The sequence below is a fragment of the Conger conger genome, chromosome 16 (assembly GCF_963514075.1).
Source record: "Conger conger chromosome 16, fConCon1.1, whole genome shotgun sequence".
Taxonomy (NCBI): domain Eukaryota; kingdom Metazoa; phylum Chordata; class Actinopteri; order Anguilliformes; family Congridae; genus Conger; species Conger conger.
Window position 1 is genome coordinate 12,919,267 of NC_083775.1, and position 17,204 is coordinate 12,936,470.

The following is a 17,204-nucleotide window of genomic DNA, read 5'->3' on the forward strand; positions in this document are numbered from 1 at the left end:
GTTATGATTTTGGTTGTTTCCATTGAAACATTAATCAAGTACAGTATTTGGCACATGTTGGTGTATTATCGTTCTCTATAATTATATTATTCTTTTTTTTTTTTTCTTAAGCCTTGTTTGTGCATTGCTGGTGAGGGGTGCCGATAATTCTTGAGCCCACTGTATATTGGCACAACCTTTTCTTTAGAGGAGAACATTCTTCTTCTTATATACTTTTTCTTAGTTGTCTGTGGGAGGGTGAATCAAATTTCAAAATTCAAGTTGCCATGTGTATTGAAATTTATTGCAAATGATAAAATCAATTTAAAAAAATTAAATAGGTATCACTTTGTGAAGAACAGTACACGACTATATTGGTCATATGACACCGTATTAATTGCATATTGTTCATTCACTCATTGTAAATCAGAACAGCGTTATACCGACACGGTTGACAACCACTCCTTGCAGGGGAATTTTGAAATTGTTGTGGTTGCACCACCAACATTTTCAACTCAACAGAATTAGGACCTTCTCCTTGGTCTTCATGATGAAATGGCAAATGTCCTTAAAATAGGAACCAGTAGGAGTGCTAAGTGAACAGACATTTTCTTACAGTTAAAAGTCTCCTTATCTCAGCACAAAATGTACAGGGATCTGATGTAAAGCAATTTGATGTAAATACTAGTTGTACAAACGGCAGGGACACACACGTTGGTTCGGAATTTTTATTCACTGGGTTAAGGGATGCATTTAATTATGCTGTATGTTCAGTTATTTAGACAGAGTGGAATGCAATAACTGGAATGCATCATACTGACTGTATCTATGCCATGATATACAATTCATATTAATGACATGTCTCCCAAGATACTGTATACATGATTAACATGACTTATTGATTACTGAAGTACTTCTACTAACAAGCAAACAAAAATAAAACTATGAAAAATGCACTCAGTAGAGTGCAGACCTCCACCAAGGCACAACAATCTTCCCTCACATGAATTTGCACTTTACCAGTCTTGGCAATCCAGTCATTATTTTTAAGGACATGTTTGGCCTGATGGTGGCGCTAGGGGAAAGGCCATGGTGTGACCAAAATTAGCCAGTTTCTTCCCTCCTTGGAAAATTAACAGGCAAAGCCCATTGACCATTTGGCCATTATGAATGTCAATCACACTTAAAAAATTTGGCCTGATAAGATAAGATCTGGAAGAAACACCATGGAGTCACCAAAATCAATAAGTTACTTCCTCTTGGGAATGTGAATGTACACCACCAATTGCATGGCAATCCAGCCATTACTTACAGATATGTCTATGTCTTCACAACCTTGGTGGAGGTGAAAATAAAATAATTATCGTAATCAATTTGCTGCACATAACAACAACTTGGAGTATGCATGTACTGTAAAAATAGAAATAGAAATAATAGAAATAATAATAGAAATTATTTACATAAATGTAAAATGAAGACCAATGTTCATTTTAAATTTTCTGCTATTTCAGTGATGTGTTTGGAAATGGATCCTCTAAATGTGAAGCCCAAGTAGAAAGTGGCATTCCCATTGCCGTAAGGTACTGAGGATGAATTTGAAGCTGGAATCTGGAAAAACTCATTTTGAAGTCCTTGGAGAAACACATTCCCATCCCCAAGTCGACCATCAGAAGTCAGGTAATGAAAACAAAAACATACATATAGGGTTAAACATACCACATAGCACTGTAAGTACAATAATAAAAGTGCGTAAAACATGTCCAGCCTTGAACAGGCTTCAAAAGTGCTTAAATTGTCCCATATTGTGGAAAATTACATTTCCGCAGCGATGTGCGTTATAAAGAAGTTTAAGGTGCTATTAAAACACTGTGAAAGTATCAAAATACAGTACCCAAATAACTCCAGAAAATGTGTGTGTGTGTGGACTTCCGTGAAGTTGTGACCTCACAACAATATGCTAATTTGCTTCATCGTGGTCCACATTGTAGCCGTAACGAAGCCAAGCGTTCAGCTCATCTTAGCCAATCAGAACAGAAGTTTATTGCTATGAATTAGCCTTAATGATACAGTCACTAAAACAGCCGGTTCTCAGTATATCTTTTTTTCTGGCACTTAAAACCACACAAACGTCTTCTCCTAAAATAAAACATTGGAAAGGTGTACAATATGGGAACTTTAGTCTCTGGTATTTTTCACACCTCGCCACTTCATCCTTCTTTTTGACGCAAGGAGGTTCTTTGCAAGACTCCACTTTGCTCTTGTGTACAATCTTGTCCCGTCCATTTCCATTGTTCAGGAAAACGTGTAAATTATTCTCTTCCTATGGGGCATGTCAGTTTGGTCCAGTAACTTTAACTGAGGGATTCAACAGTTGACATTGGCAACTTTGTATTGGTTTACTTTATCAAAAATCAAAATCATCATAATTCATGGATTGTTTTCACCATGGCAATTAATTACATATTTACAAGTATTAGATGAATCCATGATGCAGATCAATGTTATTTTCCCATTTTACGCTATTTCGGTAATGTTGTAGGCCACGGGCCCTCTAAACGTGAAGCCCAAGTAGAAAGTAACATTCTCATTGCCATAGGGTACTGAGGCTGAATTCAAAGCTGGAATCTGGAACTTTTTGTTCTGAGGACCCTGGAGAAACACATTCCCATCCTCTGTCCAGCCATGAACAGGCTTCAACAGTGTTTTAATCTCTGGCATTTTCCACACCTCCCCGCTTAGCCACTTCATCCTCTTTTCTGACACAGGGAGCTTCTTCGTGAGACTCTCCACTCTGCTCTTGTGTACAATCTTGTCCCGTCCATTTCCATTACTCAGGAAAAAGTGAGTGTAAATTCTCCTCTTCCTACGGGGAATGTCTTTCATTTTGGTCCAGTAACTTCTACCAAGGAATTCAACAGCTGACATGACAATTTTGTATTTGTTTTCTTTATCATCTTCATTGCCATCTGGCCAGAAAAGCAAGGTGAGCAAGAAAAGAGCACTTGATAAGCATTTGCTCTTCTCATTTGGGAACTGCTGGCAGAGATTTTGAAGATACTGAATTGGTGCAAGCTTCGGTGACTGAGTTGAAAGGCAACCTAAAGCAATGTGAGATGCTATGTAGTTCACAAGATCCATTTGGTCCAGCCTTGCATTCAGTGGGTTGGAAGGATACAGGGATATTATTTCCTCCAGCACTTGGATTTGTTCCCTGTCTGTCTGGTCATGCAGGAGGGAGAAGATTGTTGTTATATTCCCCCCTCCAAGACGGTATATCTGCATACGCTTCATGAAAGGTGTCAAGCTCATTGGATTTGCATTGCCTTGCTGCGGAATTGTGCTGAGAGAAACACTGCTGAAATATTTTCCATATGCAGCAGACGTATTCACCAACCAGTTCTTTGGATTGTTTATTTTTATCTCAGAGGTCACAGCGGTGTCTTCCTCCTCTGCATTTACATCAGTCTGAAAGTAACACAAGTCTTCAGAGATCCATTCCAAGGCACTGTGCATGGACATCTGAAGGCTTTTCAGTTTCATGTGGAAGCTTTCCCAAGGAGTCTTAACAGCTTCAGGGATGTATTCTGTAACAAGGTACTTCAGACACTCAGAGCTGCCACCAGCTTTGCTTGAAAACAATTGCAGTGAAAAAATTAACTTCACCAAGTTGCATCCAGTGTCCACTGCAGAAAAAAAGCCTGAATTGTTCATGAAATCAGGATCGGAGATGGATGCCATCTGACAGTCCTTGAAGCAGTCTATGGCTTTGAGTGCTTTTTCAATGGCGTCCGCTGTGTTTTGTGGTGTCTTTGTCTTTTTTTCAATCTCTTGACATTTGGCATTGAACCATCTCCTATACACCTGGCCTTTAGTGTCCAGGATGTAGGAGTTTTGGGGCATCTTTTTTGCAGCGATTTCTGCCCATTGTTCTGCCTCTTCAAACTTTTCATGGTAGTAGTTGAGTCGGGCAAGCTGCTGAGCAAAGAAAGGATCTTTGTTGAATCGTGTGTATGCTTCTTTTAGAAGCTCGATTGCCTTGTCTGGGCGTTCGTCTCTCATCACATGTTCAATGAGAGGAGAGAATAAAGTGTCTGATTCGTCACCTTTCATGATTCTGCTGCGTCTCATGAACAAAGCTCTGAGAAACTTTACATACTCCTCTTTTCCAAACCTGTTCTCATAAAGCACATTGTCACATAGAAGATCCATTGCAATTCTGCTTTGCTTCTGCTGACTACTTGACAACTGCTGGAGAATCTCCTTTGCCACCAGTGGATGAATGATACGGATTGAATGAATGTGTGTCTTGTCATCTCTCAAGTGTATGAAGATAAGCTTAGCTTGCTCAGTTAAAGATCTCTCAAAGGTGTGTTGGCGGAATCTGTCTATTTGGATGGTCATTCTCATCAAGGCCTCACAATGAGACTGGGAGATGAAGGAGTTCTGCACATAGGCATTAAGCAAAGCCACATATCGAATTAGCGTTGTGACAACAGATTTGTGGTCAATGTCTTGCAACAAATGTTCCACAAAGTCTTCTATGTACTTTGGATCAAATTCTTCACTCATCAGGACAAATGTCAAGATGAACTCTGGCTGATACTGTTGTTCGAGCTTCTCTCTTTTCCCAGAGAACTGCCTCTTCTCCTCTGGTGACAATTTGTGGGTCACGGCGACATTCTGGAGAGGCGACTCTTTGCATTTTTTCTCTGGATTGTGTGAACGTCTGCAGCTCAGAAGAATGAAGCAGGGCGTCCCTTGTGCAATTCTCTTGGTGTAGACGGCAGTCACCAGTTCATTCCGAAGGTCATCAAAGTAGTCATTCTCACAGTCTTCCACCAGTAAGAATACTGGGAGGCATTTTTGTGGGGGTTCTTTTTCTTCATATTCGCGTAGCTGAACTGCATGCTCAGACACAATAATTGGCGAGTATGACGGCTTCACAACTGCACATCGTAGGTCTTTTCTGTTGTTCCAAAGTACCTGTCGTGCAACTGTGCTCCCACCACTGCCCGGATGGTGGTATATATTGATGCTGCTCACAGGTAGTTGGTCAGCACCTCTTTTCTGAATGTCATTGAGCAGTTTTGAAATTTCCCTGTATGCATCTCTCTGAATGATTTCGTCAAGATACTTCTTCTCTGCAAGCCAGAAATTCAGCCACTTCACTTTACCGCCATGGTAAAACTGCCGTTCCAAGTTTTCTTTTTCTGCCTCAATGAAGTCGGCACAGGTGTCATCACACTGATCAACACTCAGGATCTCTAAGGAGTACATCCTTTCCTCCTCTTTAGTTTCAAGGAGGCACTCTCCTTTTGTGAAAACTGACAAATGTTTGGTCGCTCGAGTCGTCAGAGGCTGAATGCGTTGCAGAGTAGCATTCACATGGCTCATTTTCATCCCCACAACGCTGGAACGGTTAACCATTTCGGCACTACAGTATGCCTCGGCAAAGCCTTGCCACTTCTGAAAGTTTTTTTCACATTCTGCAATGCATATGATGTCTTCGTGGCCTTCCATGTCAGTGAAAAACTCAGAGAAAGTATGCAACTGAGGCTTCTCTACAGGGGAAGTGAGAAGAAAGATCACCAAGAAGGAGCCCTTCGGCAAGATCTGTTTGCATATTAGCGATACAGATTCCCTCAGCAGTGTGATTTTGGTTTTGATCCAGGTCATTTCCTCACAAGGGATTTCGTTTCCACGGAAATCATTTCGTCCATTGCAAAATATCCAGCTTGTCTGTTCAAACAAGTGTAGGTGCCTCTCAAATTCTCTGGTGCTCATGTCATTTCGGATTTTGTAGTCCTGCATGAAATGCAGATTTGCAGCATGGTGCTGAAGGTATTTGCCACAGAATCCAGACACTTTTGAATCTGGGTCAAAGTCAAAAACACAGAAAATCTTCATGTTCAATAAAAAGTCAATGTTTCTCAAATGGTCCTGCTGGAATTTGTTGGTAACAAGGATGTACCACTTTTCTGTTTCTATGAACTTTTTCCCGCTGGTCACAAGCATTGTGAGTTTCCTGCCCAGGTCTTCACAGAAATCTGGTGCATTGAGAAATTGTGACTTTTCAGCCTCTTCTCTCAGATCATCTCTGTCTTTCATACGTTGGTAGAAGGCAAACACATTTTGATCAATAACTGGTTCTGTTTTGGATCCTACTCTGCGATACATTGCCTCCTTTTCTAGTTCAACCTTGTTTGATTTTTCCTTGAAGTTTGGAAGGCGGACAGAGTACACTTTGTTCTTCACTATGCTCACTGTGGGGACGATGTCGACCTCCACAATGTAACGTTTTTCTGTGCTGTTTATGTCTATAACCTCGATAAACTGTGGTGGGCGTATACACTGTCGCACGTGTTCGCTGTCAGAAGTAAAACACCGTTCTATATAGTCTAACGCATCAACGAAGATGTCTTTCTCTGTTACAGGAATGCCAATTATTTCACCATGTGTATAGTCTGTGTCATCCCTACTGTCCATGACACCAAAGTGTATTGTGCCATTTGTTCGAATATTCATGCATCCAGCACCAAATTTGAGAACCTCCTTAGCAAATTTTGCTTGTAGCCTTGTCCTGTCCAATTTAGTAGCATTTGCCAGGGATTTGTATTCATGGCAAGGTGTGATAAGATCAATGACACCAGATTCAGGCTGTAGAACATTATTCTTGACGTATGTGAAGTCAATGCCTTCTTTGCCAAAAGGCCTTGGTTTACAGTCTTTCTTAGTGGACAAGGACGATTGGTCCTTTTGTGTCTGTGTCTCTGGATGGGACTGATTGGTGCCAGCACCAGTGGTCACATCACCTGTGCCTTGCTGCTCATTTTGAATTCCAGCTCCTCTATTGCGACTGCTCCCTTGAGTTTTTTTGGTCCTTTGAAGTTTGTGTCCTTGGAAAGATTCAACAAGCTCATTTCTTTTTCTGACTATTAGAAGAGCAGGGCCAGACTTCATGCCAGTCTCTGTTTTCAGAAAGTCTTCGGTCACCTCCTTGAGGATTTTGCCATCCACTTCCTCTTCTTCCAGCTTCTGAACATACTGCTCCTTCACTCCTATTGACCTTAACCAGGAGCTCACGTCCGATTCCGTCCATTCTTCAAGCGGTTTGTCGCCCAATTCAGCTGAGGAAGGAAGATGCAGTAGGACAATTTAAATGTAGAAAGAAGTGCATAACTTTACTAATTGTAGACAAGGTGAAGTGTGGAATTTTACTTATTTTAATGTATCGTAAAAGAAGATGCGCACAGTTGCTAAGTACCACTTTGCATGTACCATAGCAACATTTTAATTTGAAGATCAACCTTCCAAAATGTATTAATCATCAATTTGTGCCATAGCATATCTCTTACAAGGCTGCAAGACCAGGTTTGAGAAGGTGCTTGATACCATCTAGCACTTACAGTAGGTAAACTAAGCATTAGGTACAGTATAGTGGAAAGAAAAGATGAGCATTGCTGGGCTGAATGGCCTGTTCTCATCATTATCTTATGTCATTTATTTCCCTTTTTCTGCATTTACCATTTACCAACTGTTCGGGCAAATTTCCTGACAGTATGGATAAACAGAATTTAAATGACTTGTTTGCGGAATTTAAAAATTATGATAACTAATCATATATACATACCCATTATTCACTCATAGCTTTGGTCTTTTGAAGGAAAAGTCCTCAAGATGTTTGTTCTCAATCTGAGAAATTGGAGAAAAAGAAAATCTCAATGCACACTTGAAAGTTACTTTTGACAATGTTGCCAACTTTAGGTTCTGTTCCACTGAAAACATTTAATTTACCCTTTTCTGTTTACTGCTGCAAATCATCCCTTCACTATTCAACTTTCAGGATAATACCACCTTTTGAATGATTATGGCATATGGTGACTAGTTGGTGCCTGATGTTAGTTTGTAGTGACAATTAAAGAAATGTTTTAAACCATTCAATTTTTTGCCAGGCCCATAGGGACTGGGCCACAATCGTATGTCTCTATTATCAAATGACTGACGTACCCTGTTGAAAGTCTTATGCAGAAGGCTTAGGCAGTACGTACAATGTAGTGTCTGCTACTGTACAGAAGATTTGGCCAGCTTACAGTAAATTACATTGGACATGTCACAAGTCAGACAATAGCCACCTTGTTTCACGAATGAGAGTCCTGATTATCAATGATCTACAGATGGCTCAATTTCTCCAGAAATGTGTGGTTTATGGACACTGATGAATAATGGTAAAAATGAGCTATTGGTTATAGCCTTACAGACTACAATGTGCGTATGCTAGTGGATTGGCTTGTGTTTTTCTACAACAGAGTGTTGATGCTTTTGAACAATGTAATGCATATATAAGTAGGCAAGAGCTCTTACTTGAACTAATATGGTCCCTGTTATTTATTTATAAGGAGGGTATCACTGTGGTTAGTGCAAGTGGCCACAGCTAAACCTTTGAATGATGACTAAGCATATTCTGCATATGCCAATATTATTCGGATTATTGGAGCACTATTTGGGCACGTATACAGTTTATTCAGAATAACCATCTCATTTGGGGTTTTTACGACAGTTCGCAAAACAAACTCCCTTAGGGCGTTGCTTACTTCCCATCGTTTTTCAAATTACCACGGCTCTTAGGATTGTCAAAATATATTCCAAAAACACTGGAATATTGTTTTACGTAATTTTTCATTCTTAAATTTGAGATTTCGAATATTTGTTTCAGGACTAGCATTTTCTCATTAATATAGGCTAAATATTACAGTGCGTGTTTCAAGCACCATCGCGACTATTTTCAATGTCTACAGTACATGCCATTAGTAGTTATCCAACAAAACGTCCATGTCACATCACAAAAAGAAAACAGACAGGCTAAAGTTAGCACCGTCTAATTTTCCATGGCACTATGAAGTGATGCGTGCACCATGGGTAGCTTTCTCTCAGACCGCTAGAATGCTAGCTAGCAGTTTTCCGGTCACAAGGATGGAAGACAGCATTTTTGCATGGTGGGAGAAATTATCCAGCATTTAAGCATTAAATAAAGCGCTTAATGTACGTAACGCTACTTGGCAGTAAATACATTTAATCGTACTATGTACGGCTGCATGTAGTATTTAAAGAAAATTAATTTCTTAGTAGCCGTCTAAAAACATCAGGAGATATGACTATTCAAGTTTTGACTCACCACATTTGGCTATAGACACGTCTGGATGTTTTGCTTTATTAATCAATGCGAAAGAAATCAAAGCGAAGAAAATAATTGTTGCCAAAATGGTCTAAAGAGCGAGTGGTCTAAACTAGCGGAAATTCTACTTCCCTGTGAACCGCACTGAATATAAAGTAACCGAATCTGACTTAGTGCATGCGCCTTTCCTTGCCAACTGGGCGTTTTTTAGACAAAATAAAGCCTTACAGCCACAACACAAAAAGGATGTGAGCGACCTACATACGCAGTACTGGAGGCGCGCAGCTCCTTTCTTGAAAGTTTCGATTTCTAGAAAACGAACGTTTAGTTACAGGCCAGGAAAATCCGAGTGGAAAAACCCTATCCAAAGGATGACCAGATTTCACGTAACGTAAATTCCAAAAACGTTCTCGTGCAGGCGCATGTACGCGCCTATGAACGCTCTCAATTTGTCTCCATTGCCGGCCATGATGCTGTACACTGAAACAGATTTTTAACCACCAAAGAAAGGATGGAATCAGAATAGATTATTCATACGCTCAAATGCACGTTTAAATACAGTGCCTTCCATAATGTTTGGGACAAAGACCCACAATTTGAGATTTATAATTTAAAAAATCACATGTGGTTAAACTTGCACATTGTCAGATTTGAATACATTTTGGTTTCACCATGTAGAAAGCATGTGAGTATTTGGGACGACGACATAAAAGCAACATTAAAAACATTTAGGGAGAGTGCGCTCCTTCAGACTGGAGACAGGAACATTTCAACATCTCTGGGAGCGCTGGCCACAGTGCTCCCAATTGTACCAACAGCCCTGTACTCCGCCCACTGGGCACCCTTGAAGTAACAGCAAAAATGAGTAGCACAGGCACAGAGCAGGGGGCCGTAACATGATATTAATAATGCATTTCCCAACCTTTGCCCCATTTCAGCCCTATGTGGGGCAATGCAGAGCTGATGCCTGGAAGAGCAGAGTAAGGCTTCCCATGTGTGATGTGAGGGGATAAGCGATGTAAGGAGGGAAAACTCAGTCCTTTCAAGAATTATTAGTCAAATGTAACTTACCAAGCAAACGCCTTTTAAAATATTTACAACCAAGGAGTTTTATACACTCAGTAAACACTTTATTAGGTCGACCTTTATACCAGTGTGTTAATGCAAATATTTAATCAGCCAAACATGCAGGCATAGTCAAGAGGTTTGGCTGTTGTTCAGACTAAATGGGGAAGAAATGTGATCTAAGTGACTTCGACCATGGAATGATTCTTGGTGCCTGACAGGGTGGTTTGCATATCTCATATGCGGATCTCTTGGGCTTTTCAACCTCTAGAGTTTGTAGAGAACGGTGCAAAAAACATCCAGTGGGCTGCAGTTCTGGGGGCAAAAATGCCTTGTTTCATAAGAGAGGTCAGTGTAGAAGAGTGGACTGGTCAAAGCTGAAAAGAAGGTGACAGTAATGCAAATAACCACACATTTCAACAGTTGTATGCAGAAGAGCATCTCTGAACCCACAACACATCATAACTCTTAAGTGGATAAACACATTTTATTAGATTCATTTCTTCATATGTATTGAATCTATAACTTTCCTAATCCATCTAGGTGATAAAACGGAAAGATATACATTTTATGGGCATTTTTTTCACTTTTTGGAGATAAGACTATATCTTAAGTCTTATGTATTTTTATGATTTTCTGGCTAATGTTTCTCTCTCGCTCTCTCTCTTACTCTATATATATATACAGTACTGTGCAGAAGTCTTAAGCACCCTAGACTTTATTATATATATGTTTATTTTTTTGTGTGTGTTAGTATTAAAGAACACATTTGATATTTCCAAATATTCATTTTCCAAAAGATTTAATTTTACAGAGACATATTTGTATTTCATTTAAAAAGTAACATATTACTGTAAGCAATTTACTACTTTTTACATGATCAAGGTGTCTGAAATCAGAAGCAAGGAGCCGACCAAAGTCTGCAGAACAACTGTGGCAAGTTCTCCAACATGCTTGGAACAACCTCCCTTTTTTGTCTTTGCCAACGCTGTCCTGCAGTTCTATATCTCAGAAGTGATGCAGTTTTAACGCCGAAGGGTGGTCACAAAAAATACTGATTTCATTCCATTTTTAACTATTCTGTCAAATTTCTAAAATGTAATGTAAAATGTATAGTATAGTATGTTCATTTATTTGAATTATTTTCAATAATCTTATCTGTACAGAATGTTATACAGGTGCCTAAGACTTTTGCACAGTGCAAAGTGCTGTATTCAATTCTTTTCTTCATATTTATTGAATACATCACTTTCGTAATCCACCCAGGTGATGAAATAACTTTTTGGACATAAGACTTATGTATTTTCCTGATGTTCTGGAAAAATCTTTTTCATAATGAAGGTCTGAAAAAACATTGTATTCAATTCATTTTGTCATGTTTATTGAATGTATCAAAAATCTTTTTCATAATAAAGTGTATGTAAGACTAAAATGTATTTAGTCTTATGTATTTTCCTGATGTTCTGGAAAAATATTCTGATGGTAAGATGTACAATCAAACTGGTTCCTTACAATAGCAGGTGGAAACTCAAGGGGTCAGAAAGTAAAAGTATTGCCATGTGTTTTTTCTTCCCATCACCTGATCTCACAAATTAGTTCTACCTCCTGGTTGAAGGATTGTGCTAATTAGCAAATGCCGGTCCATTGTTGGAACAACATACTGGAGAGGACTTTTAATTTCTGAACCTGAATTTTACCCCACTGCTTACAATACTTTCGCTACTTTTCTGAGACAAAATTGTCATCCAACTTCAGTGCATCTTGCATGAAATGTCAGGCAGTGGCTATCGTTTTAACGATTACAGCCAGCATAGATATGGTGTCTCAATGGAAGGAACATGAATGTGATAAAATATTTGACTGACAATATACATTTAAACAATTCTATTTTTGTCTTAATTGTTATACTTGGGATAGGATACCAAAAAAAAAACTTTTCCCATTTGACAGGAAAAATAGACTTTTCGCAAACAGATCAAATATATCAATCAAATTATTCTGAATAACGTGGGCCCGGGGGGAAAAAAAAGAAAAAAAAAAGAAACTGATACACGGAAGTGACGAAGGTGACATAGGGACTAACCGGAAGTTCGTCACACACTGACGCCTTCGATATAAATACAGCCAGAGGGAGCGCAGCAGATTCTTGCATTTTTGGGAGTAGGAGGAAGAGTAACACCCCAACGGAAACTAAATCTAACTCATTATGGCTTACCCAAGACGACTCAACATGAAATTTAGTCGGAAAGCTAGTGATAGCCCATCGCACAGTGTGGATTTTCGAGATAGCATTACTTAAGTAGAGACCGAGCATACCGAACATTTGTGCAGACTAGTTAGCTAGGTGGACGGGATGAGGTAAGCACCGTTTGTATTCGCTTTTAGTTTGGGGTGTTTTAATGTGCACCGGACAATTGAGCGGAAGAAAACTTTCGTTTTCCTCATAAAACGAAGGTTAATTTGACTCTTATCCTGCAGCCCGTTTTGAAGGTCCAGAGCCGCAGCAGCGGAGCGCACGTGCCCTCCAGTCTATGCCACGTGCTTATGGAGCAGAAGGCCGTTCATGGGCACAGGTAACGCGACCGCGTGCTTACTAACCTCGACGCATTGCTACAAAATGTTATGAATGATGACATTTAACGCGTTAGACTTCTGAATTATATAATGAAGTCAACTTTTGTTACTGACATAACATGACGGCTGTGGCCACTTGCTGTGTACATCTGCCTTGCACATTTAAGCAGTAACCGCCCGTTTGTTTTAGGTTGCTTTTGAACGGAGTTTGAAGAAATCCTGATGAAGCTGGTGCAAGCAGTGCTACCTGGGAGAAGATGAACTGTCCACGTTTGTTTTACTTCCAATAAAAATGAATTCAGACATCATTGGTCATCCTTTGAGCAGCAGTGACTTTCCAGTCTGCACTGTCTTTGAACCTGTGAAGCCTTGCTTGTGGTTTCACAGGCCAAGCTACAGTGCAAGAGAAACGCTTGTTATAACTGGGGTTCCTTGGCATTTCACCAAGCTGCTCTTTTAAGAACAAGTCACATTACAATTTTGTGTTTAGTAGAATGGTCTCCCAACTCTGCCTAGGTTTTCTCCCTGTAACAAATCAATATGCCATCAGGCATAACTGCAGCATAAAACCTAGATCTGCTCTTACTTCACTCCATGTCCAGATTTGGAAGTTATAGGTTATATTCTACCCATTTATCTATACTGTCTGAACAACTTTGTTTGGTTTGTGAAACGGGGGCCCTGGTCTTTACAAAGTATGGTTTGGTTTGGGGGGAGGGAGAGAAGGGAGCGAGCTGGTCAATAAATCTCCCTTGAATATCCTTTTTTATTATAACCAACCTTTGCTGTTGACGCCACTACCAAAAAAAGATTAAAAGTCCGTGCATCAGATGGTACATCTGCCCTCCCACCCATATACCCCCTGGCATCTGTGTGTATGATTAAAATAGGAACAGTAGTCAAAGGCAAAACATGATTTATTCAAACAAACCTTTATTCCTCATAAGTCAACCTTCATACGATACATTCCCTATACTGGTGAACATAGTGCATTACATTGCCTTTTAGTTATTGCACACAAAAAAGGGGTATTATGTAGACGTAACACAAACTATCAAATCTGAGGATTTTATCAGGATTAAAAGGTTTCCTCTGCACCAGAACTTAGGGAGGAGGGGGGGGGGGATGACACAAATCTCAACAAGGCTTGTATGGTGAACAGATAACAATATGGCAATAATATATATTTATATAAACACATTTCCTGTAAAATCAAGGCATTACCAGAGTAAAGTGAACAAGTGAACTGGGTCTGCAGGTTTCTATACAGGCCTGCTTGTACAGACACGTGTGCCATCTGGTGGTGCTCCAAATGAATTCACTGAGGATACATCCCCTAGAGCCAGTGACAATTCTGTCCTCTGTTCCGTCTAAGCTTGATCAAAAAAAGACTGAAGGGACGATTAAAAGTCATAGGCTGAATATTCTCCAGCACATGGTCACCTGCACTCATTAAGTGAATGAATGAATTAAAATGAATTTGGTTCTGTAGTTACAGGTTTGGATGGAGCAGAAACCAGGAGCCTCTCTGGTTGCCTACTCCCAATCTGAAGCTCCGCACATCCCTGTACTGTAGTATCAGATCCTGGCCAGAATTACAGTTATTCATTAAGGTTGTTTTATGTGCTTTTCTGCAGCACTGCAGCACGCACAGAGGTGCAGGATGTTGCAGCAGGCCTATCGCAAAAACTGTGTTTGAAGCTTGATAACGGCCATCCTGCGAATCCCAAAAATGTACTCAGTTTCACAGGCCTGCTATGAAAGTGACTTTTTTTTTGTTGAGAAAACAAACTGCTGCTGCTTGTGTGAGAATGGGAGTGCTTAATGGAGAACTGCATTTTTACGACTGGCCAGGAACTGTCACTACATCTTGGCCGCGTCCAAAATTGGCACACTTGCCTACTATTGAATATACAAGTCACGTACATGTTGTATACTCAATAAGTGCACTGAATCAGACACTCTTGACTGTCCATTGGACATGGATGTTGACAACATGGCAAGAATAAAAAAATGTTAAAAAGAAAACCCAGAACAATCCCAAAAGGAATAACATTAATTCTTATTTTTTTCTTTAAACTCATACAGATTTATTTAAAGAGTACCACTTTTTAAATTGATGTGTGTGGAATCCCAGTCATTTTCCAGGGGTGGAGCTAGTGTTTGTTTTAAAGGCACTCGTGCCTAAAGCACAAAGCTTTGTTTGATTTTTAGTTTTTTGCAATTACAAAAGAAATACATGGTAACGATTAACAGATCACACTCTAAACACCTGTAAACAAGGAGAACAGTGCATATATGTGAATATAAATCCGTAAAATAAATAATTTCACCCATCTCCAGTAAATACAGCTTCAGTTTGCCAGAGACTCACACTAGTGTTTTAGGTTTTCGTCTGTGCAGAATTATCACAGTTTGAGTGACAGGAGGAATGACTTGGCTTAGTTTAAAAACTAATATCACAAAAGCATATACTGCCATTGTTGTATGCCTGTGGGGCTGCTGCATAACATGGCTAACATCTCATGGTTATGGCTCTTTTAAAGTCTTAGGCGGCTGAAATATTTATTATGCATTTCATCCGTATGAAGACATCAACATACTATGGGCGTTCTTTAGAGGACTGTTTTATTTCAGAGGCTCAGTTTCTGACAGAGCCTGCTATCAGCCCAGCACGGGAGGCTAAACTTAAATCAACTTCAGTGTGGGTGAATTGTAGCCACTTCACAACGGTAGACCATCATTTCACATGTATATAAACCCTTTTTTACAAAAAAGAGATTTCAATCTCTCTGAGGCAAACTGAGAATGTCCCTGTCACTCCCCCTCTGATTAGCTAATGTATTCTTTCAGAGAAACGAAACTTTTAAACTGCCAAAGAATATTCATACATTCATGTAAAAAAAGGTCCCATATACATCATTTCACCATACAAAGCTTTCACGATCGACAAGTTTTTTTTTCTCCTTGGTATGCTTACACTGTGCATCTTGATTTGAGGTTGAGCCTTTCGTCGAGTAAACTGAACAGCCTGGTCCTAAAAGCTTGTTGCACACCCCACTGGTTATGGCTCCTGTTGGTAAAATGGTTTTCTGGGTGGGGGTGGGAGGAGGTCATCGGACTGCGTTTTGCAGAGTAGGGGAGGGGGGCACTGACAGAGGTGACACAGGCAGCACATGGGGTTTTGAAACTGACAGGCGGGTCAGTTTCTCAGAGCAAATGTGCATTAAACACTAAAACAAGACACAAACGTCTCAAACGCACACACACATACATACACACACACACACACAATGCACATAGACAGCAAGTTCCGCCACCTCCTTTGACGGTGCGTCTCACAGCGTGGCATTCACACGGGTTGCAGATTGTTCATGCAGTACCAAGCTGGGCCAACAGAGGGCGCTGCCCAGTCTCACGCATTGGCACATTCTTTCAAAACGTGACTTTCGAACCCGAAGGCGCTCAGTACGATTGAAAAAGCAGCACTGAACACCAGCCGTAACCACACCCCCTGAACCACAGCCATCTCCCCCAGAAACATAACCCCTCTCGGCTCTCTGGGTTCACCTGGGTCACCTGCGCTTTAGCCTCTAGGCTGCGTGCAGAAGGTTACACCGTGGCAGGGCAATACATTAGGGAGCAGTTCCATAGGGACCGCCCCACTCCCTGCCGCGGTGCAGCGTCCATTCTGTTCCCCGAGTCGTCACAAAAACAACGAAAGAGACACGTTTCAAAGTCAGTCTTTTCACACATAAAAGCTACGGACAGCAGCAAATGGCTTCATTTCTTATAAACTTCATGGCGGGGCAGCGGTCGGGGCATCCCAGCCGTGTACCTTCTCCAATACCGGAACACAAAGGGCGGGCTAGCCCAGGAGGCCATGTCAGTAGTAGGAATGTGGGTACCGTTTGGTTGTTTTGAGGGGGGGGGGTGGCCGGGCCAGTGACCCACGACCTTTGACCTCCCCCCTCACATTGTTGCTCCTTCAGTTAATACTGTAAACTGCAGCTCTTTCACATTTCGCCGGGGGCCACGTCCTCAGCCTCCTCCAGGCTTTGCTCCTTGGCGGCAGTGGTGGCGTTGGACCGCGTGTCCATGGCGGAATGCATGATGGGTAGCCAGACGTCGTCCATGTTTGGCATGACGAGTACTTTCTGCGGGTGGGTGTGGAAAAAAACGGTACGTAAGAGTGATCGCATACGCTGCACAGCAAGTCTGTGATAAGGGTGCTGACAAAGACATGATCTATACACTGAGGTCCGTAAGTATTTGGACAGTAAGACCATTTTAAAGTGCTGTAATTCCTATGCTGATAAATTAAGTGCTGACAGTCAGTCAATTTGAGGGAATTTACATCCATATGGAGTGAACCGTGTAGGAATTTCAGCCCTTTAAAGTTGTATCACTGTCA

At 40.7% G+C, this 17,204-nt stretch overlaps 1 protein-coding gene, 1 long non-coding RNA gene, 1 other non-coding gene and 1 pseudogene across 3 annotated transcripts; 2 read left to right on the top strand and 2 right to left on the bottom strand.

The window, feature by feature from the left end:
* Positions 1 to 1,947: 1,947 nt before the first annotated feature.
* LOC133114055 (sterile alpha motif domain-containing protein 9-like) lies at positions 1,948 to 7,374 on the bottom strand. Its single transcript, XM_061223249.1, has 2 exons — positions 7,335 to 7,374; positions 1,948 to 7,106 (listed from the first exon to the last, which is right to left on the bottom strand). Exons 1-2 carry the CDS (start codon positions 7,372 to 7,374, stop codon positions 2,494 to 2,496), a joined length of 4,653 nt encoding a protein of 1,550 aa, XP_061079233.1. The 3' UTR covers positions 1,948 to 2,493.
* Positions 7,375 to 12,353: 4,979 nt separating this feature from the next.
* LOC133114237 (uncharacterized) lies at positions 12,354 to 13,093 on the top strand. Its single transcript, XR_009705531.1, has 3 exons — positions 12,354 to 12,574; positions 12,695 to 12,789; positions 12,981 to 13,093. It is a non-coding gene; the product is annotated as an uncharacterized LOC133114237 (long non-coding RNA).
* Positions 13,094 to 13,132: 39 nt separating this feature from the next.
* LOC133115619 (small nucleolar RNA SNORA50) lies at positions 13,133 to 13,265 on the top strand. The gene has a single exon (XR_009705792.1). It is a non-coding gene; the product is annotated as a small nucleolar RNA SNORA50 (small nucleolar RNA).
* A 424-nt stretch (positions 13,266 to 13,689) lies between these two features.
* The window catches only part of LOC133114236 (testis-expressed protein 2-like), a 39,690-nt pseudogene continuing 36,175 nt past the window's right edge, over positions 13,690 to 17,204 (bottom strand).

Excerpts from the sequence above, each read along its gene's own strand:
- LOC133114055 (XM_061223249.1), bottom strand. The coding sequence starts at position 7,374 with ATGGTATCAAGCACCTTCTCAAACCTGGTCTTGCAGCCTT. Across the intron at positions 7,107-7,334 it reads AAACCTGGTCTTGCAGCCTT|CTGAATTGGGCGACAAACCG; the intron begins GTAAGAGATATG and ends TTCCTTCCTCAG.